Raw genomic sequence first — 26352 nt, forward strand, 5'->3', positions numbered from 1 at the left:
ACCGTGTTGAGGTCTCACTTTGTGCACATTGAGCCTTCACCTGGTTTTCTCAAATTTAAATTTGCTGTTGGAAATGACCACTTATTGATCAGCACCGGAAGAAGCCTGGTTTCCCATAAGGCCCTTGCCACTATTTTTTTTTTAAATATAAATTTAGAGTGCCCAATTATTATTTTTCCAATTCACCTAGCGTGCACATCTTTGGGTTGTGGGGGTGAGACCCACGCAGACGCGGGGAGAATGTGCAAACTAAGGGCACTGCTGCCTCATGGCACCGAGGTCCCAGGTTCGATCGCGACTCTGGGTCATTGTGTGGAATTTGCACATTCTCCCCGTGTTTGCGTGGGTTTCACTCCCACAACCGTAAAGATGTGCAGGTTAGGCTGATTGGCCGCGCTAAATTGCCCCTTAATTGGAAAAATTGAATTGGGTACTCTAAATTTGAAAAGAAATTCCTTTCAAAGACTGCTTAGAGAGAGAGAGAGAGGTCATGTCAGGAAACAGCCTGCAGATTCTTGTCTATGCCAGACCACTTCTCGACCTGACAGCCTTGTGTAGAAGTTGCTGTTCTGTTCCAGCCAAATCTAAAGTGACTGAACTCAAGAAGTGACTGCTTCAGCCCTGGCTCCTCCCCATAATTACATCATCTCTATTTGACTGATTGGGATATGACCATCTTACTAAGTCTAACCACAATCCCTCAATTATCGAAGCCCCAGGGAACCTTCAATAAACAAAATTCTATTTAGGTAAACCGTATATGTGGTTGGAATGAATGATGATCTTTTACAACATGTTAATTGTCTTCTGCAGCCACAGTGTCTGCCTGTCTTTTAAACCAGGATTTTAAAGCCATTACTGCATCACACACATATAATACAATATGTACATCAATTTCTTACACTCATCACCCTGCATTACATGGCTGACCAAGGCTACCACCTGAACCTGAAACCTTCCTGATGTGCATCGCTCGGTATGTTAGCCAATTTATCATCCCCTCCTTCTAAGCGTTGCCCCTTTTTAAATTACTCCTCAGGTTTTCCAGCTGATTCAGAGTGAGAAGCTGAAGAATGACTACATCTACCTCAGCTGGCTGGCCCGTTGCTGTGAGTTAAAGGAAGCTCCGCGAAAGTAAAATACTATGGATGATGTAAATCTGAAATGAAAACACAAGTACTGGAAGTTCTGAACAGGTTTGGCAGCATCTGTAGAGAAGCACAAAGTTGATGAACAATGCAAGGTCATCGACCTGAAATGTCAACCCTGTTTATCTCCATAGTTGCTGCCTGACCTGCTGAGTATTTCCAGTATTGTTTCTCTTTAACCGAAACCCCACTAGTGTTTGAGTAGAGCCAAGCTTTCCAGCAATTTTAGTGCTTTCAGATTGCTACCAGTGTTGGTGCTTTTGTCTTCGTTTACCAACAGTAGTCTAATGTTTGTTCAGCTCTTGGATGGGCCAAGAGATAATGTGTGCTAAACATTAACAGGCATCCTGGACGACAATAAAGTTACTTGTCCGGCCTGTGCAGAGTTGATCAGCTGCCGTGCACTGTGCATCCTCTAACGTTGAATCTGTAGACATCCGCAGGGATCCAGTTGAAGGAGCTTTGTGTTTGCTATTTTTTTGCTAGCCATGTGAAATGGTATGTTACGCATCCAACATGGCGTGCCGTCAAGTGGCACACTATCCAAAGCCCACGTAACGCTCTCTCAGTACTGGGCTTCTATGAAGTGACTACATCAGGGAGCAGGAGGCAGGATATTTAGTATTTGCTCTCTTCCCGAGTCTAGTGAGCCCCACCTTTCCCCCAGGCTGCAATTGGCTAACTTGGCTCCAACTTCCCTGGCCTGTGTGATTCAGCAGACACCGTATAAGCCAAACACTTGAGACATTTTCTCCGAGAAAAGGACGGTTGGTAATCAAAAACCCCATGCCCTTCAGTGTCCTCAGCTGCACTGTGATAGCAGGTTAATAGCAAATGCTCCCAGCATAGAGTTAACAGTGCAGAAGGAGGCTATTTGGCCCCTCTAGTCTGCACCGCCCTTGGAAAGAGCACCCCACCCAAACCCACACCTCCACCCTATCCACGCAACCCTACCTAACCTTTTCTTTGGACCCTAAGAGCAATTTAGCATAGCTAATTCACCTAATCTGCACATCTTTAGACTGTAAGGACCTGTAAATTGGATTATTTAATAATTGAGTGGTATCAATCCTGATTTTTGATTTTATTTATTTATTTATTTATTTAAATTTAAAGTACCTAATTCATTTTTTTTCCAATTAAGAGACAATTTAGCATGGCCAATCCACCTAGCCTGCACATTTGGGTTGTGGGGGCGAAACCCACGCAAGCATGGGGAGAATGGGCAAACCCCACACGGACAGTGAGTGACCCAGAGCCGGGATCGAACCTGGGACTTCGGCGTTGTGAGGCAGCAGTGCTAACCCACTGCGCCACTGTGCTGCCCCCCCAATCCTGATTTTCAGTTCTGATGCCGAGCACCTTCTCGTTGGCCCTTCCACGCCGCCAATCCCCACTTCTCTTTGAATTATATTGGAAAGGACAGAGAGAAGCTCCTTAAACCTCCGTCTTATGACTTGGCAAGGCATGAATGATTCCATGAGAGTATGGGGAAGGGGACTGCATGGGTGCAATAGGCACATTTTGAAAATAGGGGAAGAGAAAGAAAGGCGATTAAGTGGATATCAATCTCCTAGAGCTAGCATCAGTGCAATGGGCTGAATTTCTTTTTTGCTCTGTAAAATGGAGTGCTTCCACAATGCAGCCATAGCATACAGTGGTGTAATGGCCAGAAGCCATTTTAAATTTTTTGAGATTTTTGTTTTTCACGAATAGGAAAGCATCAAATGACAGTGGTTGACTGAATAAGATCTAAAAATCTATCCGTCCATTCTCTGTGTATTTGTGGTATAAAATTAAATACTCCTTTTATCACTGAGGCTTACTCAGGAGGAAGGTCTTTGTAACACGAGGAAATTTCACTCTTGCAGTAAGCTGCATTTTCCATCCTCCGCGCCCCTTGTTTGTTTGTGGGCCTGGTGCTGATACCACTTCACAAGCTACTGCAATTCTTTCCGCCTTCGCAGATATCATGAACAAGAAGCCACGTCTGGCATGGGAACTCTACCTGAAGATGGAGACGTCAGGAGAGTCCTTCAGCCTACTGCAGCTCTTGGCCAATGACTGCTATAAGGTAAGTGAGGCAAACTTAAAAAAAAAAATTTTAAGAGTACCCAATTCATTTTTTCCAATTAAGGGGTAATTTAGCGTGGCCAATCCACCTAGCCTGCACATTTTTGGGTTGTGTGGGTGAAACCCACGCAAACATGGGGAGAATGTGAAAACTCCACACAGACAGTGACCCAGAGCCGGGATCGAACCTGGGACCTCGGTGCCGCGAGGTAGCAGGGCTAACCCACTGCACCACCGTGCTGCCCCGTGAGGCAAACTATTTGAGGAGCAATTAGAGATCCAGGGATCTCACTCAGTGCAGCAAACAGCTCAAATCTACTTTTGCAAAGCTTGCGGAGATTAAGAAATGAGCGCCTGGATTTGCTTATGTTTGTACTGTTGTATAGATTCTTTCCAATTCACGGGTGCGGCTTATACACATGATTCCCACTGCAGCCATCCAACCAAATAAAGGTTCAAATTCAACCTACACTGTTACAATTTCCCTCTGCTCGAAGCTCACAGCTCCTCGCCCACTGACACGTGATGCTTCTGGAACCCATGAAAGATGACCGCACGTGCCATTGTTTCTCGCAGCCCAACTCTTGGTGCAACCTCTAGCACTCCAGCACTGTCACAATGTAGATGGAAACTTGCAAATGCAAACCCACCAAGGTGTAAAAGACTTGCTTGTTTAGGTGAATTGGACATTGTGAATTCTCTCTCTGTGTACCCAAACAGGCGCCGGAATGTGGCGACGAGGGGATTTTCACAGTTACTTCATTGCAGTGTTAATGTAAGCCTACTTGTGTCAATAATAACGATTAAAATGTCTTCACTGGAGGTGAATGCAGGGGAATGAAGTGACGTTGAACCCTTTGGGGTCACCTTCCCCCTTGGAGGTGGGAAACAGCAGTTCCAGTGTTTGACTCGGGTGAGAGAACAGAAGGACAATGTTGTTTTTTTTGCCCCTCCAGACTTGGACCTACAGAGTCGATGCTGTTCAGATCGATGTGCGTACAGTGGCGATCACTGCAACGAGGCTCCCTTGTGGCTTGTCATGAGCTCACCGTGCGGTAGCACTCTTGCCTCAACATCCACAATCGAATGTCTACCAAGATGCCTGACATGTTCTAGAGCCACTTCCTCCATTTGTCAGGATTACTTGGAGAAAAATGTTGACGTGCTTGTGGCACTGCGGCCTGGTTCTCCTGGCGACCACATGTCTTCTGGCCTTCTCCGCCGTCTCCGTCCAGATTTTCTTGGTTCTCCTTCTGCCTGAGGAAGCAGACCTCCTGCCATATACAGGGCATCCTCTTTGAGATGTGAAGCCCCCCAGGATTGTCCTTTTGCCATGCCAATAAAACATCTTTCCTCAGGAATGCTTCTGAGGGGGCGGCACGTGGACAATGGTTAGCATTGCTGCCTACGGCGTTGAGGACCCGGGTTCGAATACTGGCCCCGGGTCACAGTCCGTGTGGAGTTTGCACATTCTCCCCCTGTCTGCGTAGGTTTTACCCCACAACCCAAAGATGTGCAGGTTAGGTGGATTGCCCACGCTAAATTGTCCCTTAATTGGGGAAAAAAAAAAATAATTGGATACTCATTTAAAAAAAGGAATGCTTCTGAGGCTTGCTGGGCAGAAAGGTCATGGGCTGATGGGTCACAGACTTGCCTGGGCTGAAAGACCGCAGGTTGTTGTGTTAAGGTTCACAGACTTACCAGACTGATTCTTGGGATGGTGAGACTGACGTGTGAGGTGAGGTTGAGTCAGTTAGGATTATATTCACTGGAGTTCAGAAGAATGAGGGGGTATCTAATAGAAACCTATTAAATACCAACAGGACTAGATTCAGGAAGGATGTTCCAGATGGTGGGGTGTCCAGCACCAGGAGTCACACTGTCAGGATACAGGATAAATCATTTAGGACATGTATGAGAAATTTCTTCAGGGAATGGTGAGCATCTCGAATTCGCTACACTGAAAGGAGTTGAGGCCAAGTTTTCAGGGAGGAGTTAGATATAGCACTTGGGGCGAAAGTGATCAAAGGTTCTGGGGGAAAAGGAGGAACAGGTTACCGAGTTGGGATGATCAGCCCTGATCATAATGAATAGCGGAGGAGGCTCGAAGGGCCCAATTTCTTATTTCTATTTTCTATATTTCTAAGGGTCACAGGCTTCTTGTTGGGCCAAAGCACAAAATTGGTCTGAAGACCCAGGGTCGTCTATAGGGAATATTATGGGTATTTTGTACAACTTTGGTGCCTGGTGCCTTCTTCAGTTACAAGTTGAACATAGGGAAGAGCAAATAGTTTGTGGGCGGAGCATCGGGGAGGGAAGCCAGATTTTGTATGGGCGCGGGGGGTTGCTGTTGCGGTTAGCGGGGACTAACTTTCGATACTTAGGGGTCCAGGTGGCTGGGGTTTGGGCAAGGCTCTGGAGATTGAATTATACGAGCCTGCTGTGTGCAGTTGAGGCAGACTTACAGAGGTGGGATAATCTCCATTATCTTTGGCGGGTGAGGTCCAATCGGTTAAGAAGAACATCTTGCCGAGATTTTTGTTTTTATTTCCGTGTTTCCTGGTTTTTCCTGAAGGGTCGAGCGGCTTATTTCCGGCCTTATTTGGTTAGGTAAGGCCCCGAGGAATCAAAGGGGGGTTCTTCAGCGGGAGAGACATTCAGGGTGTCTGTCACTGCCAAGCTTGCTGCTTTATTATTGCAGCCAACGCAGAGAAGGTGTTGGGGTGGTGCGGGCATCCATGGGTTCACATGGGGGTCTGGGTCATTTAGAGGGACAAGCTTCGCATAATGGTAACGGCGCCACTTCTGTTGGCGCCGGCAAGGTACTTGGTCGGACCCAGTGGTAGTGTCCACATTAAAAACTTGGAAGCAACGCCCCCAGCATTTTAAGTTGGAGGCCGCCTCAAGGCTGGCTCCCATTTGTGCTAACCACCTATTTGAGCCGGCAAGGCTGGATGCCACATTTGATGCATGGGAAGAGAAAGGGCTGGAGAGACTGAACAATTTATTCCTGGAGGCGCGGTTTGCCAGCTTGGAGAAATTGAAGGAGAAATTTGGGCTGTTTAGGTACCTTAAGGTGTCGAGTTTTACGAGGTCATTCTCAGATTTTCTGGTGGTGCCGCCATCATCCTTGTTGGAGAGGATTCTCTCCTGTTCGGGGTCGCAGGAAGGCAATACATCCAGCATGTATTAACGGATCATAGGGAAAGAGTTGAGTTTGGTGGAAAGGTAAAGGCAAAATGGGTGGAGGAACTGGAGCCAATACTGGAGGAGGAGGTATGGAGTGAGGCACTGCGGAGGGTGCACGCCAGTGAGACTGAGCCAGCTAAAGGGAGGGTTTCGAGTGCACCTCACTAACGCTGGATAAGTCGGTTCTTTGAGGGGGTGAATGATAGGTGTGAGCGCTGTTCGAGAGGGCCCACGCACCACATACATGTTCTAGTCCTGTTCCAAGTTGGTGGGTTTTTGGAGGTCCTTTTTTATCACCATGTTGGCAATCCTAAATATTGAGTCGGAACCCTGTCCTTTGGTGACTATCTTTGATGTTTCAGAAGTGCCGGATCTACAGACGAGTGCAGGGGCTAATGTCATTGCCTTCACCTTGGTAGCACAGAGCCGGATCCTGTTGGACTGGGGGCTAGCAATACCGCCGAGTGCTTCAGCGTGGCTAAGGGAAGGTCAAAGACACCGACGGGGTCGATTGAATGGTTCTACTGGAGGTGGTGGCCATTTATACAGTATTTCAGAGTTGGTCACTGTTAGCTGTGGGTGTGTGGAGGGGGGAGGGGTTTGTTTGTTGGGTTGAAGAGTTGTTTTTGTGGATTTTCTGGGTATTGGATTCCAGGAATATAGCTTTAAACTGCTTCAGGATTCTGGCAATAAAAAGACAAACGCAGACTTACTGACAAGTCGCCTTTGCAGGCCAATTAGAAAACAATAATAACCTATACTCTTTATTAGTGTCACAAGTAGGCTTAGAATAACACTGCAATGAAGTTACTGTGCACATCCCCTAGTCGCCACACTCCGGCGCCTGTTCGGGTGCACAGAGGGAGAATTCAGAATGTCCAATTCACCTAACAAGCACGCCTTTCAGGACTTGTGGGAGGAAGCCGGAGAACCCGGAGGAAACCCACGCAGACACGGGGAGAATGTGCAGACTCCGCACAGACAGTGACCCAAGCCGGGAATCGAATCCGGGTCCCTGCCGCTGTGAAGCAGCAGTGCTAACCACTGTGCCGTCAATGCAATTCAAATTGAAGAATGATCGCTTTTCTGTCACATGACTCGCTCTCTCAAACTAGCAACATTCCCTTCAGTTGGTCATTCTCTGTTTTATTTGTATGCAAATTATATAAATGTTGATAATTTGTTGGGTGTATGTTTCAATTCATTATGGACATTGCGGGTCACTGATACAATCTTGGCTCTGGGACCACTGCCAACAACAAAGCTAACTGAATTTCCTGCCACTGGTGTTGGTTATCATTGACCAGGAGAGTGAACTAATCTAACACCATTGGTGTTGTAACCACCTGGAGGAAATTAGACTGGGAGCAGGCTTGCGTGGAGTATAAAAATCAGCACTGACATAGAATTTACAGTGCAGAAGGAGGCCATTCGGCCCATCGAGTTTGCACCGGCTCTTGGAAAGAACACCCTACCCAAGGTCAACACCTCCACCCTATCCCCACAACCCAGTAACCCCACCCAACACTAAGGGCAATTTTGGACACTAAGGGCAATTTATCATGGCCAATCCACCTAACCTGCACATCTTTGGACTGTGGGAGGAAACCGGAGCACCCGGAGGAAACCCACGCACACACGGGGAGGATGTGCAGACTCCACACAGACAGCGACCCAAGCCGGAATCGAACCTGGGACCTGGAGCTGTGAAGCAATTGTGTATCCACAATGCTACCGTGCTGCCCCAAAACATGTTGGGCTGAATTAAGTCTCTTTTCCCTTACCAGTTTTTAAAACCATTTCAATCCTCGCAGTTTTAATGAAGGTGATGTGGCTTCAAAAATAAATGTATTTATTTAAAATGAATCAAAAATGGTGAATCTCCAGATTTCAGCTAATGTACCGTTTTTCCTTTCAGATGGGGCAGTTCTACTATGCTGCAAAAGCTTTTGACGTGCTTGAGCGCCTGGATCCAAATCCGGAATATTGGGAAGGAAAACGTGGAGCATGCGTTGGGATCTTCCAAATGATCTTAGCGGGACGGGAACCAAAGTGCGTATCTCCAGCATGCAGACATCAGACACCGTATTCATGTCTTAGAAACTAACAAAGCTGAAATAATAACTGATGTGCTTCATAGAAAGATGGGCACGATCTATATGCGATCTCGCGAGCTGTGGTGAGCCGGGTAGATCCCGGAAAATGGGATCCCCCGGCATCTACCGGTCACGAAATACCCTGCCACGGTGCTTTCCGGCACAACACGACCGGTAGTTAATTGGAAAAACATTTTTTAAAGGTATTGGGTCTGGGGAATTAAGCTTGGGAAACATGCTGGAAGTGTTAAGCAGCTATTTTGTGAATGTCTTCACAGTAAAGGACTTGGGAAAGCTTACCACAGGGATCAGTGTTCGTGCCTCAACCACTTAGAAAATATATCAATGACTGAAATGAAGGGACAAAATGTATGGCAGCTAAATTTGCTGATGACACCAAGATAGATTGGAAAGTAAATTCCCAAGAGCAGGAAAAGTGTAGAAAGGGATATAGACGGGTGGAGTGAATGAGCAAGGAATTGGCAGATGGGGTTTAATGTGGGAAAACTTGAACTTTTCCACTTTGGCAGGAAGAATCGAAAAGCATTTATTGAAGTACTAAGTACAATTTGTCTCATTGGTAAAAGGATATGAATTAATTTGAAGCGGTTTCGGAGAAGGTTACTCTACTGATACCTGTGACGAAGGGCTTGTGAAGAAAGGTTGAACAGGTTGGGCCTTTACCCATTGAAGTTTGGAAAATGGGAGGTGATGTTATTGAAACATACAAGATCCTGAGGGGAGTTGATAGGGTGAACACTGGGAAGGTTCCTCGGAAGATTCTCCCTTTTAAGACGGAGAAGAGAAGACATTTTTTCTCTGCGGGCCGTTCATCTGTGGAATTCTCATCTTCAGCAAACAGTGGAAGGTGGGTTTTTGGATTTATTCAATGCTGAGTTAGATATAGTTTGGACCAGCAAAGGAGTCGAGGGTTATGGGGGGAGACAGGAAATTGAGTCATGGCCATAATCTGATCAGCCATCATCTTATTTAATGGCGGAGAAGGCTCGAAGGACTAAACAGTCTGACTCCTGCTCCTAAGTCCTTTTTCAAAATCTAGAATATCCAAATTTTTTTTCCAAGGAAAAATTTAGCGTGGACAATTCACCCACCCTGTACATCTTTTTGGGTTGTGGAGGTGAGACACACGCAGACACAGAGAGATAGTGCAGACTTCTCCTATGTCCTATGTTTTTTATAAATACATTTATGAATGAATGAAATGAAAATCGCTTATTGTCACAAGTAGGCTTCAAATGAAATTACTGTGAAAAGCCCCTAGTCGCCACATTCCGGCGCCTGTTCGGGGAGGCTGGTACGGGAATTCTACAAGTTGCCCTGAATTGAATGTGTCGTGCTCTGTCAAGATCTTTAACTACGCACTGGATAAGGCTGAGAAGTATGTGGCAAATGGAGCCGGAGTCAATACAGAGCCTTCCGGTGCCATGTATGACAGGAAAGGCACCCAATGATGTGGCATTTTGAACTAGGCTGGCCACCATGCCATCATGAAACAGGTAAAATGTCACTGATCATCATTTCAGAGTAGCTATTTGTACAGAACGTTCCACAGACCTCCCGTTACTTAACCGTATTGCTTTTTACGTGATGTTTAAGTCCATGCAATGATATCTAGCTTGATATCTTGCTATCAGTGTATTGTAGCTGAATTAATATCAGTAAGTGGTGCGTGTTGCTGTTGTGCTCCATATGGTAGACCCACATCACTGCCGTCAGCAGGACTGGAGTTGTACATCTGAGAGGAGTCCAATAATGGTCATATCTACTGTTTTCTTTAATCAACTGTGATCAGAAGTGCGCAGTTTAAAAGAAAGAACTCTCAAAAGGTGGAGAACGAAAAAAGCTCATCAACCAATTGAAGCTCATCCCTCCTGTGCACTAATTTTGCCACCCACCAGTTTGTCCCACACATCTCCTTTTATCTGAAGGCCCTCCTCCTGACAGCTCATATCTAAATTTCGCTCCACTCCTTTACACTCTGACCTCGTTAGCCTGTGATTTGGGTGAGAGTTTGATTTAAAAATCTCCCTCTCAGCAGTTGCGCCGGCAGGTTAAAGGAATGAAGGCAATGTCATTAATTGTGCCATCAGCACATCAGGGTTTGTGGTTTGATGGCACATTGCTGCGCTTTTTTTATTGAATGCCCGAGGGGCTGGGAAAGGAATTTTCCAAGCGTGTTTTTTTCAATTTATTGGCCTTGGGATTTACTGTTTTTAATTTTTGCATTTCCCAGCAGATTACATGACTGCAGGAGTGGGATGGATGCGGGCAAAGTAATAATTGCTCCGTCAGGATACTACACGGTTAGGGCAATGGGAGGCCTGTGGCTTAGTTAGGTTTGAACTAGGGGAGACCGTTTAAAAATAAGAGGTCTCTCATTTAGGAAGGAGGTGGGAAGATTCTTTTCTCTCCCTGGTGACTGGTCTGTGGAATTCACTTCCTCCGAGAGCAGTGGAAGTTTGGCCAATGAATGTATTTTTTATCAATTTAGAGCACCCAATTTCTTTTTTCCAATGAAGGGGCAATTTAGCGTGGCCAATCCACCTATCCTGCACATCTTTGGGTTGTGGGGGTGAAACCCACGCAGACACGGGGAGAATGTACAAATTCCACACAGACAGTGACCCAGGGCCGGGATTCGAACCTGGGTCCTCAGCGCCGCAGTCCCAGTGCTAACCACTGCACTACATGCTGCCCCTGGCCAATTAATATTTTTAAAGCTGATTTCAATTGACTCCCTTTTTAGTCAAGGGTCTAAGAGTAAACACAAAAATAGAGTTGGGACCACAACCATATCAGTCAATATCTGGACATATGGGGCGAAATTCTCCGGTATCGGCGCGATGTCTGCCGACCGGCGCCCAAAACGGCGCAAATCAGTCGGGCATCGGGCCGCCCCAAAGGTGCGGAATCCTCCGCATCTTGGGGGGCCGAGCCCCGACCTTAAGGGGCTAAGCCCACGCCGGACTAATTTCCGCCCCGCCAGCTGGCGGAAAAGGCCTTTGGTGCCCCGCCAGCTGGCGCGGAAATGACATTTCCGGGCGGCGCATGCGCGGGAGCGGTAGCGGCCGCTCGCGGCATCCCCGTGCATGCACTGTGGAGGGAGTCTCTTCTGCCTCCGCCATGGTGGAGACCGTGGCGAAGGCGGAAGGAAAAGAGTGCCCCCACGGCCCAGGCCCGCCCGCGGATTGGTGGGCCCCGATCGCGGGCCAGGCCACGGTGGGGGCACCCCTCCCCGGGGCCAGATCGCCCCGCGCCCCCCCCCCCCCCCCCCCCCCCCCCCCCCCCCGGGAGCCCGCCCTCGCCGCTTTGTCCCGCCGGTAAGGTAGGTGGTTTAATCTATGCCGGCGGGACAGGCATTCTAGCAGCGGGACTTCGGCCCATCCGGGCCGGCGAATCACGGGGGGGGGGGGGGCCGCCAACCGGCGCGGCGCGATTCCCGCCCCCGTCGAATATCCGGTGCCGGAGAATTCGGCAACCGGCGGGGGCGGGATTCACGCCAGCCCCCGGCGATTCTCCGACCCGGCAGGGGGTCAGAGAATCTCGCCCCTGAACTCGAAACATTAGCCCTGTTTCTCTCTCCACAGACGCTGCCAGACCAGCTGATGTTTTGTTTTACAGCATTTTCTGTTTTAATTTTGGATTTCCTGCATTCCTATTTTTTTTTTGTACATGATTTATTGTAGCTTAGCTGACAACTCAGTAAATTAATCCCAGTAAGTGGCAAAAGCCATTTACACCACAGTTAGTGTCCATGGTTGAGCAACTTCAGTTACATGGAGAGGCTGGAATTGTTTATCTTGGGAGGCAAAGGTTGAAGGGAGATTAAGAAAAACTCCCTTCCCGCACAGCATTGTGGGTGTATCTACACCATGTGAATTGCAACGGTTCAAGAAGGTGGCTCGTCACCCACCTTCTCGACGTCAATTAGGGATGGGCCATAAATGCTGACGTCGGCAGCGCGCTCCATCCTGTGAAAGCAAAGGTTGTTTAAAATTAGGGGAGCTTTTGGTAGAGTAAAAATGAGAAATTGTTTCTACTGGCAAGAGGGGTGAAGACCGGAAGTCGCAGATATAAGCTAATTCGCAAAATTAACAGCAACTTGTCATGATCTGGAATGTGCTTCTGGAAAAGGGGCGCTGGTGGGAGGTTCAGTCGTGACTTTCAAAAAGCTAAATACTTTAGCACGGTGGCGCAGTGGTTAGCACTGCTACCTCAAGGTGCCAAGGTCCCAGGTTTGATCCCTGCTCTGGGCCACTGTCCGTGTGGAGTTTGCACATTCCCCCCGTGTTTGTGTGGGTTTCACCCCCACAACCCAAAGATGTGCAGGGTAGGTGGATTGGCCACGCTAAATTGCCCCTTAATTGGAAAAAAATGAATTGGGTACTCTAAATGTTTTTTAAAAAGCTAAATACTTGTAACGGAAAAATTTACAGAACAGGAGGAAAGAGCATCTAGTCTTTCGAGGAGACATCAACAGATGTAGTATGCTCGGGTGGTGTAGTGGTTAGCACCACTGCCTCACGGCGCAGAGGACCCGGGTTCGATCCTGGCCCCGGGTCATTCTCCGTGTGGAGTTTGCACATTCGCCCCTGCCTTTTATAAAAATTCAGAGTACCCAATTATTTTCTCCAATTAAGGGGCAATTTAGAGTGGCCAATCCACCGACCCTGCACATCTTTGGGTTGTGGGGACGAAACCCACACAGACACGGGGAGAATGTGCAAACTCCACACAGACAGTGACCCAGGTCCTCGGCACCGTAGGCAGCAGTGCTAAATAATCCCCGTGTCTGCGTGGATCTCACCCCCACAACCCAAAGATGTGCAAGGTAGGTGCATTAGGCCACGCTAAATTTCCCCTTAATTGGAAATATTTTTTTTAAAACAGACACAGTACACAGAATGGCCTTCTTTTGTGTTATGTTATTCTGTGATTCAATGTTTTGTGTTGACATAGCTGGTTTCAATCAGAGTAGCAATAGGGCTCCACTTTGATCTCAGCATTTCACCCAGGGGTGGGGGGGTTAAAGCTGTCACTCCTTTAAAAAAAAAAAAAAATTTCGAGTTCCCAATTCATTTTTTCCAATTAAGGGGCAATTTAGCTTGGCCAATCCTGCACATCTTTGGGTTGGGGGGGGGGGGGGGGGGGTGAAACCCACGCAAACACGGGGAGTGACCCAGAGCCAGGATCGAACCTGGGTCCTCGGCGCCATGAGGCAGATGTGCGCACCACTGTGCTGCCCTCAAGCTGTCACTCCTATCTTACTCCGAACGATAAGTGTCCACGTTGCGATCGGGCGAGGACTGGATTGGGCTTTGCTTGCTCCTCACTGTCCTGCCTTTGATGTCAATAATGCCCACTTGGGCAAAGTCCCAGACCTTGTCCTGGGACAACAGCAAAGCACCTTTTAAAATCATAAAACATGCCCAAAGATGGGCAGGTTCGGTGGGGTTGCAGGCACAGGGTAGGGTGGGGCCTAGGTAGAGTGTTCTTTCAGAGGGCCGGAGTACACTCGATGGGCTGAATGGCCTCCTTTTGTCCTGTGGGGATTCAATGATCTGAAGGTCCTTCATAGGAGTTTTATAAAGCAAAATTCGACATCAAGTCACGAAGATGATATTAGAGCAGGAGCGCCTTGAAGGCAGAAAGAAAGGTGGGGGAGGTTTACGGAGGGAATTCCAGAGCTCCGTGTCTAGGCAGCTGGAGTCATGGCGACCAGTGGTGGAGGGGTCAAGCTCAAGGGACTAGAATTAGATGATTGCAGATATCTTGGTAGTGTTAGCCAGGCCCCTAAACGTCCCCCACCCCCGGGATGCAATATTAGCATAGAGCAGGGGTGATTTCATGTGTTCCTTTAATGAAAAATCCTAACTGAATTATTGTGTACCTTCTCTAGGGATACCATGCGAGAAGTTCTCCATCTCCTTCGGAACACAGGGAATCCTCAGGTGGAATACATAATTCGCACCTTAAAGAAATGGGCCAAAGACAATCGCGTAGCTGTCTGAAGGTGCAGGGCTGAAGGACCAGGAAACACGCCGACAGTCTTGTATGGAGCTGCTGCTTTCAGTGAGAGGCTTCTGTGTCTCTCACCGAGATGCGAGTAGTTATCCCTGCACCCTGTCAAAGAGCTCTCGTGATGTGATGCGATGCAGTGCTCCATGGGAAACATTTGCTCCCCTCCCACCGCCTGCAATTAATGGTCTCCCAATGTTAAAGCCACACAATTTTAATTCCCTTTGTCACTGGGCCCCACTTGGCGAAGAAAGATTCTATCAAACACTTCTGTGTCTGCACAGTCAAATCATAGAGGCGCCTACTGCACTCTTAGCATTATTCTGTTATTATTCTCCACGCCCATTCATCTGAACAGGATGCAGCACAGCTGAAGCACTGTTCTAGTTCTCGAGCAACAGTGGTTTCTTAAATTACAGGACCCCCTTAAACATCTGTGGAAACTATGCTCCCCCGAGGACGTAACAGTGAACACACTTATTCCTCCTGTACTCATTGCTCTCCTGTCCTCCAGTTGGTTGTTTGTGTATAAGCCAGTGTTGCATGGCGAGCAAGGTTATGGTTTAAATACCAAACATGCCAGCAGAGCATTTGCCACAGCATATGGAGACCAGATACAGCTTGCCCACACTTCCTGCTGGAACAGCTCACAGCACAGGGCCAGGCGCCTCCCACCAAGAAGGCATCGTCAAGGCATCAGGCAGCCCAACGTGCTGTGCCAATGGCATCTAGGTAGAGAGCAGGGAGCAGGTTGACGCTCAAGAGTTGAGGAATAGTGAATGGACAAAACAAGGCAGCGTGTTCCTGGTTTCCAGCATTGGAAAGTGAATGCACATCGGATGAGAACCGATCAGACTTAACTGTGCAACTACCCCTCCTGCTCCTCCACCCCGATGGGGGCAATAACATGCTCATTGTCAAGCTTGTGTGTGTAAAGAATGTCTATTGGCTTGAGGTGCCAGGCCCTGCGCCCACGCCATCATACCCGGGTACCTGTCAATACCTCTGGAGCACTTTGGAACAATATTTGCTCATTAATACCAACCCTTTTTATAGTCACTGAAGTTACTAGTATTCTGCTTCCAAGTTTGTTTTTACGTACCTCTTGTATAATAAATACATCTAAAAGATTTGTAAATTATTTTGTGTAAATAAAGCATTTATTTCCAAACTTTTTTAAAAAATGTATTTTATTACGAACATTAAACACCCCAGGAAACATACTTCCCAACAATCAACTATACAGTCTGTACAGATTCTCTCTTTCTCTCCCCCCCTCCCCCCCCAAAACCTCAAACACAATCACAAACATCCCCCACCTCTTCTCAAACTCCCCTGCAGAGCTCCATAACTCAGATTTTATCTTCTCCAACCGCAGGAAGTCGTACAGGTCACCCAACCAAACCGCTGCCCCCGGTGGCGATGCCGACCACCACTCCAGTAAAATTTGCCGCCGTGCAATCAGAGAGGCGAAGGCCAAGACATCGGCCTTCCTCCTCTCCGTGAGCTCTGGCTTCTCTGAGACCCCAAATATCGTCACCAAGTGGTCCGGGTCCACCTCCCCCTCCACTATCCGGGCTAACCGCGAACACTCCCGCCCAGAATCTTCCCAATTATTCGCAACCCCAAAACATGCGCGTGATTTGCTGGTCCACGCCCATACCTCTTGCACTCATCTGCTAACCCCTGAAAGAACCCACTCATTCTCGCCCGAGTCATATGCACCATCCTAAACTATCAGCTCATCCAGGGCCTCACTCCATATTCCCCAATTGATCTCCTCTCCCAACTCCGCTTCCCATTTCTCTTTGATCTTCATCAGCCGCTCGCCTCCCTGCTCCCCCAGCCACTTGTGTATATAAAACCCAATTTTTTCCTCCCCTTCCACATCCGGGAACAGCAGTCGCTCCAGCAGGGTGTATCCCGGCAGTGAAGGAAACCCCCTCCAGACCTTTTGAGCAAAGTCCATAACCTGCAGATACCCTCTCCCTTAGCTCCTCCAGACTAGCGAACCCTTCCACCAAATACAGATCCCACACCTTGACCAGCCCCACTTTCCACCACCTATATACACTATCCAACCCCCCCGCCCCGGCTCAAACCCATGATTCTCGCACAGCAGTGTTAACACCGACATCCCTTCCACCCTAAAATGTCTCCTCAATTGATTCCAAATCTTCACCGTGGACTGCACCACCGGGCTCCCTGCATACCTACTCGGAGCCATTGGCAATGCTGCCGTCACCATAGCCCTCAAACCAGGCCTCCTAAAAGGTTCCTCCTCCATCCTAACCCACTCTACCCCTTGTAACTATTTCAAAGCTACCTTTTTTTTTATTGCTGGAGTTGGATCTGACTAATTCTGAGATGTGTAACTGTTATTTCAGTCATTGCAGCATAGTGGAACAATAGTTACTCTCTTCTCCCCCACCTACTCTCTTTTGCTCCCTGTCTCTTGCTTGAGTAATGATTTTAAATGTTCATTTTAAAGACGTTTTCTTTTTGCCCAAGAAACTTGCTTCATGAGGAAAATACCTTGGGCTGGATTCTCCGCTCCCCAACGCCAAAATCGTGTTTGGGGGCAGGGCGGAGAATCCGTTTTGGTGCCAATATTGGGAGAGGTGCCGGTTTTTATATTCTCCGCCCCTGGAAAAGCGGCGTACTCTCGGTCCATTGCCTAAGGCCTGCCCCATGATGCTCCGTCCCCGACCGGCCGAGTTCCCGACAGCGTGGGTTACCTGTGCTCACACTGTCCAAGAACCTTGCGTGGCGGCTGCGGACTCAGTCCGGGGCCGCCACAGTTGGGGGAGGGCTGAACTGCGGGCAGGGGGGACCACATTTGTGGCTGGGGGCACTGTGGACGGGCGGTCCGGTGTGTGCGAGCAGCCGAAAGGGGGGGGGGGGGCACTTTTTAAAATAAATTTAACGTACCCAATTATAGTTTCCAATTAAGGGGCAATTTAGCATGGCCAATCCACCGACCTTGCACATCTTTGGGTTGTGGGGGTGGAACCCACGCAGACACTGGGAGAATATGCAAACTCCACACAGACCGTGACCCAGGGCCGGGGTTCGAACCCGGGTCCTCAGTGCCGTGGGCAGCAATGCGAACCACTATGCCACCGTGCTGCCCGGGGCACTACTTTTGCGGTCTGGGTCAGCGTGCGAAGTCAGCCATGGAGCACGGCGCGGCTGCGGCAGGCCACCGCTCTGCGCATGCGCGGCCACGGAACTCGGGGCCGTATCGGCAGCTAGAGCTGTGAGCTCTACGCTGCCTCCCTGCTGTCCCCCAGCAAAATGGGGGAGTCGGTGGTCATTTTACGCCAGTTTTCCTGGCATAAAAGACCACCGTTTTCACGTCGGCGTAGGGACTTTGTCTCCAAAACGGAGAATCCAGCCCCTTGTTCTTGAGGCATGAGAAGCCAATTGGATCAGATATGTCCGGCAATGTGTGTTTCTTGGATTGACCATATGCCTAATGTTTTTAAGAAGGTGACGAGCAAAGTGACGCTGCAAATCCCTTCAACGGATCTTCCCCACTACTTGCTGAGGGGGCGCTGGCACCATTGCACACAACCATGCACAGAACTCCAAAACAGGACCAGAAGAACCTGGAAAATGTGTTGTTTTAATTTCTGAAAACAAATGCATCAGAGAGAGCTCAATGCAGCATTCCTGCTGATTTTAATATGCTTTTAATGATGCATTTAATGGGAGTACTGAGGGTGAAAGAAATTGAAGGATATGCTGACAAGGTGAGAAGTAAAGTAGTGGGAAGAATCTCATAGGAGTGGTGGAATAATAATCTTTATTGTCACAAGTAGGCTTACATTAACACTGCAATGAAGTTACTGTGAAAATCCCCTCGTCGCCACATTCCGGCGCCTGTTCGGGTACACAGAGGGAGAATTCAGAATGTCAAATTCACCTGACAGCACGTCTTTCAGGACTTGTGGGAGGAAACCGGAGCCCCCGGAGGAAACCCACGCAGACACGGGGGGAACGTTCAGACTCCACACAGACAAGTGACCCAGTGGCTCGAGCCGGGAATCGAACCCAGGACCCTGGTGATGTGAAGCAGCCGTGCTAACCACTGCGCTACCGTGCCGCCCATCTGAGCATAAATACCAATTGAGAACATTGGGCCAAATCACCGCTTTCTTTTTTCTCTCTTCTTCACAGGATGCGGATGCTGTGGCTGGACCAGTATTTATTACCCGTCCCTAAATGCCCTTGAAGGAGGTGGTGATGAGCACCCACCTTGGACCACTCCATGCCCTTTGTCCTTCAAGGTGGTAGAGGTTGCAGGTTTGGAAGGTTCTATCGAAGGAGCCTTGATGTGTTTCAGCACTGTATCTTGCAAATGGTGCCCACTGATGCCACTGAGTGCTGATAGTGGAGGGAGTGAATATTTAAGGTATCTTGTGCTGTAGGTTCTCTGCAGCTAGACATCTTTCTTAGTTAATGGTCGTTTGGACTGAAATGTTTAGTCTCAGTAGAGTACGTAACCTCCTATCAGACAAATGGACAGTGTAACCCAGATAGGCTTGAGGCATGGCTCATCCTATTGACTGCATGTCTAGAGCTATGCTTTGTTTCAGAAGAGGCATTGGCTATTTCCTTCTAAACCCTTTCCCAAGATCTTGGTTCCTTTGAACTCTTGTCAGCCAAACGGTTGCATAATATCTATAACTCTCCATCCTTGGGTGGTTAGCACTGCGGCCTCACGGCGCCAAGGATCCCGGTTCGATCCCGGACCCGGGTCACTGTCCATGTGGAGTTTGCACATTCTCCCCGTGTTTGCGTGGGTCTCACCCCCACAAACCCAAAGATGAGTGGTAAAGCAAAACTGCTACCTCACCGTGCCAAGGACCCGGTAAAATTCCGGCCTGGGGTGACTGTCTGTGTGGAGTTTGCACACCAATGTGATTGCCTCTGAAGTGGGCTAACAGGTCACTTCAGGAGGCCCAACCATGGAATCTCTGTCTGGACAATAACTGTCAGCACCACCCACATCTCAGACTCACTGCTCTTGAATATAATAATTTATATGACAAATGATCTGGTAAGCACAGCACTAACTTTTGTGGTCAATTTAATCTGGTAATGAAGCTGTGAATAATAATTTTTCTTTTTTAATAATGCTCTCTCCAATTGGTTGCGGCCATGGGGACAATGCAATAAAAGAGAAATAAAATGCTGCAGACGCAGGGGGCGGGATTCTCCGCTCCCGCGCCGAAGTGCCCACGCCGCCGTGAACGCCGTTGAGGTTCACGACGGCGCGAAACGGCCCCTATCCCGACCGATTCGGGGCCCGATAATGGGCTAGGAGCGGGGCCGCGTCATTTACACGCGCCAGGCCTTGTCGCCACGTAAAGGCGGCGCCGCATAACTGGCGTCACCCGCGCATGCGTGGTTGCCGTCCTCTCCGAGTCCGCCCCGCAAGAAGATGTCAGACAGGTCTTGCAGGGCTGTGGAAGAAAGGAGGTCCTCCTTCAGAGAGGACAACCCGACGATAGGTGGGCACCGATCGCGGGCCTGACCCCATTTGAGCACCCCCCCCCCCCGCTGCAGGATCCCCAGCGTTCTCGCACTGTTCCCGCCGGCAGCGACCAGGTGTGGACGGCGCCGGGGGGGGGAACCCGCCGTTTTGGCCTGGCCGCTCGGCCCATCCGGGCCTGAGAATAGCAGGGGTGCCGGAGAATCGCCATTTTGGGTGTCTCGGGCGATTCTCCGGCCTGCCCAGCGTGGAACTCGATGGGGCCGTTCTCACCGCTTGGGAGAATCGCGGGAGGGCGTCGGACCGGCGTCGCGGGAAATTTTGGCGACCCAGGCGATTCTCCCAACCGGCGCGGGAGCGGAGAATCCCACCCAGGAAATCTGAAATAAAAGCAGAAAGTGCTGAAAACATTCGCCATGTCAGGAAGCGTCTATGGTGAAAAAAATGGAATGGCACCAGAAGTTCATAGAATCATGGGATCCCTACGGTGCAGAAGAAGGCCATTTGGCCCATCGAGTCTGCACTGACCTGCTGAAAGAGTGCCCCATCTAGGCCACTCCCCCCGACCTATTCCTGTAACCCCATCTAACCTTTAGAACATAGCACATTACAGCGCAGCACAGGCCCTTCGGCCCTCGATGTTGCGCCGACCTGTGAAACCACTCTAAAGCCCATCTACACTATTCCCTTATCGATAGAACATTACAGCGCAGTACAGGCGCAAAGGGGCAGTTTAGCATGTCCAATCCACCTAACCACATCTTTGGACTGTGGGAGGGAACCGGAGCACCCGGAGGAAACCCACACAGAAACGGGGACAATGCGCAAACTCCAATCAGACAGTCACCCAAGCCCGGAATTGAACCCGGGTCCCTGGCGCTGAGAGGCAACAGCGCTAGCCACAGCAATTGTTGGGGATGAATAGCTTCATGACCAGAATAGAGCCAGGAAAAACAGGGCAGGAAATTGATGAATGAAATTGCCTGCAGGGCAATTTGCACAGAATCTGAAGCAAAATGGGAGAACTGGAGGCAACAATTCCTGGCAAGGAACAAGATGTTGTGCGGATACCTGAAAAATGGCTACATGAAGAACAGGATTGAAATTATTGACAACATTTAGAAAGGGTAAGGAAGAATGTCAGTAGAAAATAGGGACGTAATTAGATAGAAACAGAATTGCAGTGGATTAATCATGGGGAGCATCCAGCCAATAGCAATCACAATGTAATGTTTAAAATGATGCTTGAAAGAAGTCACAATATAAAGATCAAAGTACTAGACTGGAAAACAAATTTATTTCAAGGGGATGAGAATGGAATGAGGGAAGATTTAAAAAAAAAAAAAAATTTAGATTACCCAATTATTTTTTTTCCAATTAAGGGGCAATTTAACGTGGCCAATTCACCTAACCTGCTCATCTTTGGGTTGTGGGGGTGAAACCCATGCAGACACTGGGGGAATGAGGGAAGATAAACTGGGCTGAAATATTGACCAAAAAGCGAGAGAACAATAGCGGGAAATATTTTGAAAGATTAATATGAGGAAAAGGGGCTGATTGGTGGGCAAATCGATTCTGATTGGATGAACTGTCGCTATGGGGAGTGAAGCAGGAAACCAAGCTTTGTTTAATTTTTTTTTAAAGCCTCATGCCTGGGTATGTTCCTTTTGCCTGCAGAGGACAGTTCCCTTTTTCTCGTGCGGCATAAATTGTTCCACCCTTTGAAATTTGACATTCAAGCGTCTGGCGTGAGTGGAAAGTGAAAAACTTCTACAGCATGTCTTTCGTTCAGCAGTATTCAAGTAATTTTAACAAACCGTTCTTAAAGATGGATGCAGAGTGAACAGATGCAGCATTTTGCGATGTAACGAGAGCACATTTTCAGTAAAGCTGTCAAAGTATTTCATTGTGTGTTGAACACTTTAAAAATTTTGACGTGTGTAACATAAGTTCTGCAATTTTTTTTCTGATTTTCAAATTAATCCAAGACACTTAAAACTTGTAACAGAATATACAATTCTGAATGTGAATGACCCTGTGACCATGCACAGCGAACATTACACAGAATCGACCATGGTTCAAATTTCAAGAAATAAACAATGGTTTTACAAAAACAAAACCCCACAAAACTACTAACTTCATATACAACACCATTACATATCTCAACTTCAGATAAATAAATTCATATATTTCTTTGACAATATATTGTCATTTCTCTGCATTTAATGACAGATGATATGACAATGAAGTGGCATTGACCTATTAATAATAAACTAGTTACGATGCCTCAATAATTTTTTTTTTTAATTAACATTTTATTGAGGTATTTTTGGTATTGTAACAACAACAAAATAAACAATGTACATGAAACATTGTAAACATTGTGCAGTTCTGGTCACCTCATTATAGGAAGGATGTGGAAGCATTGGAAAGGGTGCAAAGGAGATTTTCCAGGATGCTGCCTGGATTGGAGGGTAGGTCTTATGAGGAAAAGTTGAGGGAGCTAGGGCTTTTCTCAATGGAGTGAAGGAGGATGAGAGGCGACTTAATTGAGGTGTATAAGATGATGAGAGGGTTAGATAGAGTGGACGTTCAGCGACTTTTTCCTCGGGTGGATGTAGCTGTTACAAGGGAGCATAACTGTAAGGTTCAGGGTGGGAGATATAGGAGGGATGTCCGGGGTAGGTTCTTTACTCAGAGAGTGGTTGGGGCGTGGAGAGCACTCCCCATCTATGGTAGTGGAGTCGGACACTTTCGGAACTTTCAAGCGATTATTGGATAGGCATACGGAGTGCACTAGAACGATTGGGTGTCGGTTGATTTGATCTTAGTTTCAGACTAGTTCGGCACAACATCGTGGGCCGAAGGGCCTGTACTGTGCTGTACAGTTCTATGTTCTAAACTATACACATAGTGCAAAAGCCGTCACCCTCCCTCACAGGTCCCACCTTTATTAACCCCCTACTCTAAGCTAAACTAACCCCCGCCTTCTGCTGATGCCTTAATTTTAACGGTGCACAAGTACCCACCAATACTCGCACACCGTGCTATTGAAAGAATAGGGTACAAAGAATAAAACCTCAGGAGATAAGGGAAGGAGAAGTGGATTTGGGGGGAATGAATATTAAGCTGAGTTTAATTTCACGACAAATGATTCGAATTTTGTGGAATGATCGACAAAATGTTTTGATATAATAAATTGGGGGAGAGAACAACTTTCTCTTGGAAAGCAGCAGGAGTAGTGCTTCCAGACTGTACCCCTGAATAGCACAGATCAGATTTTCTTTTTAAAGAAAGACTTGCATTTATATAGCGCTTTACAGGACTACCAAGACATCTCAAAGCAACTTAGCATTCATAGAATTTACAGTGCAGAAGGAGGCCATTCGACCAATCGAGTCTGCACCGGCTCTTACAAAGAGCACCCTACTGTTCCCATTAGCCTGGGCCTCTGAATTACTAGTCCAGTGACATTACCACTATGTCACCATCACCCCCACTTCACCAACTTGCGGTGAATGAAGTGTAGTCGCTGTTGTAGAAATTCTCATGATCACATGCTGCTACTGGGAGCTTGCTATGCGCACATTCACTGCACTGGAGGGCAGCACCGTGCCGCAGTGGTTAGCACTGCTGCCTCACGGCACCGAGGACCCAGGTTCGATCCTGGCTCCAGGTCACTGTCCGTGTGGAGTTTGCACATTCTCCCCGTGTCTGCGTGGGTCTCACCCCCACAACCCAAAGATGTGCGGGGTAGGTGGATTGGCCACGCTAAATTGCCCCTTAATTAGGGCGGCATGCGCCGCAGTGGTTAGCACTGGGACTGCGGAGCTGAGGACCCGGGTTCACATCCCGGCTCTGGGCCACTGTCCGTGTGGAGTTTGCACATTCTCCCCGTGTGTGCGTGGGTTTCACCCCCACAACCCAAAGATGTGCAGTGTAGGTGGATTGGCCGCGCTAAAGTGCCCCTTGGGGAAAAATTATTGGGTACTCTAAATTTATTTAAAAATTGCCCCTTAATTGGAAAATCTTTTTAAAAATTAAAAATAAAATAAAAATTCACTGCGCTGTCTCCAACACTATATTAGCATCACCCTTCAATAGTATTCCATTGGCGATGAAGCGCCTTGGGATGTCCTGAGGTTCAGCGCGGTGCTATAGAATTGCAATGCCTTTTTTCTCTTCGAACAATGCCGAAGAAACAAAAGATATGTTAAGTGTGTGAGGCACTGGGGAAGGGGGCAAGGGATACAATGAGAGTCCCAGGCGGACGTCACTCGAGAGATGATTGATCTGTGACTTGGCTAGTGGCTTGTGCATGGCGAGGCCAAACGTCACAGTGGGGCGATGTAACCACACACTGACATGATGTGATCAGTAACTACAGGGCACAAAGGGAAGATTACCAAAAGCAGAGAGTAGGAAATTTTATTTTTGCATACAAGGCTGCTGGGACATGGGAGTGGCCTAGTGGTGGAAGCAAGATCAAGTAAGGGCACTGCTACCTCACGGCGCCGAGGACCCGGGTTCGATCCCAGCCCCGGGTCACTGTCCGTGTCGAGTTTGCACATTCTCCCCATGTCTGCGTGGGTCTCGCCCCCACAACGCAAAGATATGCCGGGCGTGTAATGTCTGCCGTAATACTGCAAGAATCCAACCCACATCCACCTCGTCTCCTGCTGAAACTCTAATCCAAGCAGCAGATAGCACAGTGGGTAGCACTGTTGCTTCACAGCTCCAGGGTCCCAGGTTCGATTCCCGGCTTGGGTCACTGTCTGTGCAGAGTCTGCACGTTCTCCCCGTGTCTGCGTGGGTTTCCTCCGGGTGCTCCGGTTTCCTCTCACAAGCCGTAAAGACGTGCTGTTAGGTAATTTGGACGTTCTGAATTCTCCCTCCGTGTAGCCGAACAGGCTGGAATGCGGCGATAGGGGCTTTTCACAGTAACTTCATTGCAGTGTTAATGTAAGCCTACTTGTGACAATAAAGATTATTATTATCAAGCCTTTGTTACCTCAGGATTTGACTAACATAGAAGATAGGTGGAGTAGGCCATTTGACCCTTCGAGCCTGTACCACCATTCAATATGATCATGGCTGATCATGCAAATTCAGTATCCCACTCCTGCTTCCTCTCCATACCCCTTGATCCCTTTAGCCACGAGGGCCACATCCAGATCCCTCTTGAATATATCCAACAAACTGGCCCCAACAGCTTTCTGTGGGAGAGAATTCCACAAGTTCCACTGGGGCTGTTTAGCACAGGGCTAAATCGCTGGCTTTGAAAGCAGACCAAGGCAGCCAGCAGCACGGTTCAATTCCCGTAACAGCCTCCCCGAACAGGCGCCGGAATGTGGCGACTAGGGGCTTTTCACAGTAACTTCATTGAAGCCTACTTGTGACAATAAGCGATTTTCATTTCATTCATTCATTTCATTTCATTTCAAGTTCCCAACTCTCTGAGAGAAGAGGCTCTTCCTCCTCTCGGTTCTGAATAGCTTACCCCTTATTCTTCGGCTGTGAACCCTAGTTCTGGACGTCCCCAACATCAGGAACATTTTTCCTGCATTTAGTGTGTTCAGTCCCATCAGGATCCCCTCTCATTCTTCTAAACTCCAGTGAGTACACATTCCCCTTTTTCAGATATTTAGAAAATGTAGCAAAATGTAGAACAGATTACAGCACAGCAGGAGGCTGCTGTGTCCATTGTGACTGCGCCTGAAGTGGTCGAGAACGTTATGACCACAGCAGATGTTAATTGCTGAGCAAGCTAAACCCCAGAGGGAAACTTGACTTACGGACCATACAACTTTTTGTTTGTATTCTGAAAACGGGAAGAATCTGCTGGATCTTAGTAGCCAGTATGACCTTCGTCATTTTAAAAAGTGAAAGATTTATTAACAAGAAGAAAAGAAAACATAAGCACACAGGATGACAGTTACACAGTTAAAATAGTTTTGCACAACATCCCCAATAAAAACTAATTGGTAGACCCACAAGTAAACACCTTCCAGGCAACACTCTCGTATAGATGTTTAACTATTTTAAAAAATCAGTAATATTACTCAAGACAAACTGCTGTAGTAAAGGTATACCACGCAACCTCTCAAACCCCTTCCACTCTGCTGTGGAAATCCAAGAAATTTCAGAAACAGGCTATTTTCTGAAACCCAAGACATTTCTGGCTTGCCTGGATGGCTAATTCGAACTTCACACCTTCTCCCAGCTCAGAGTTGTTCCCGGGAGGTCACCGCAACAGCCAACACAACTCAGCTCAACATCTTTCCCTTAAATACAATTATTTCCTTTC

The 26352-nt window shown here is 48.0% G+C and overlaps 1 protein-coding gene across 3 annotated transcripts in view; it reads left to right on the forward strand.

Annotated features, from left to right (window-relative positions):
• Positions 1-15716, forward strand: part of ift56 (intraflagellar transport 56) — a 67080-nt gene extending 51364 nt beyond the window's left edge. For all 3 annotated transcript variants that reach the window (XM_072492044.1, XM_072492043.1, XM_072492045.1), the window contains exons 15-18: positions 1040-1109; positions 3116-3222; positions 8329-8462; positions 14427-15716. In XM_072492044.1, the coding sequence (XP_072348145.1) occupies positions 1040-1109; positions 3116-3222; positions 8329-8462; positions 14427-14538 (423 nt within the window). In that variant the 3' untranslated portion in view covers positions 14539-15716. The remainder of the gene's footprint in view (positions 1-1039; positions 1110-3115; positions 3223-8328; positions 8463-14426) is intronic.
• The last annotated feature ends 10636 nt before the right edge of the window (positions 15717-26352 follow it).

The sequence above is a fragment of the Scyliorhinus torazame genome, chromosome 29 (assembly GCF_047496885.1).
Source record: "Scyliorhinus torazame isolate Kashiwa2021f chromosome 29, sScyTor2.1, whole genome shotgun sequence".
NCBI classification, from domain to species: Eukaryota; Metazoa; Chordata; class Chondrichthyes; order Carcharhiniformes; family Scyliorhinidae; genus Scyliorhinus; species Scyliorhinus torazame.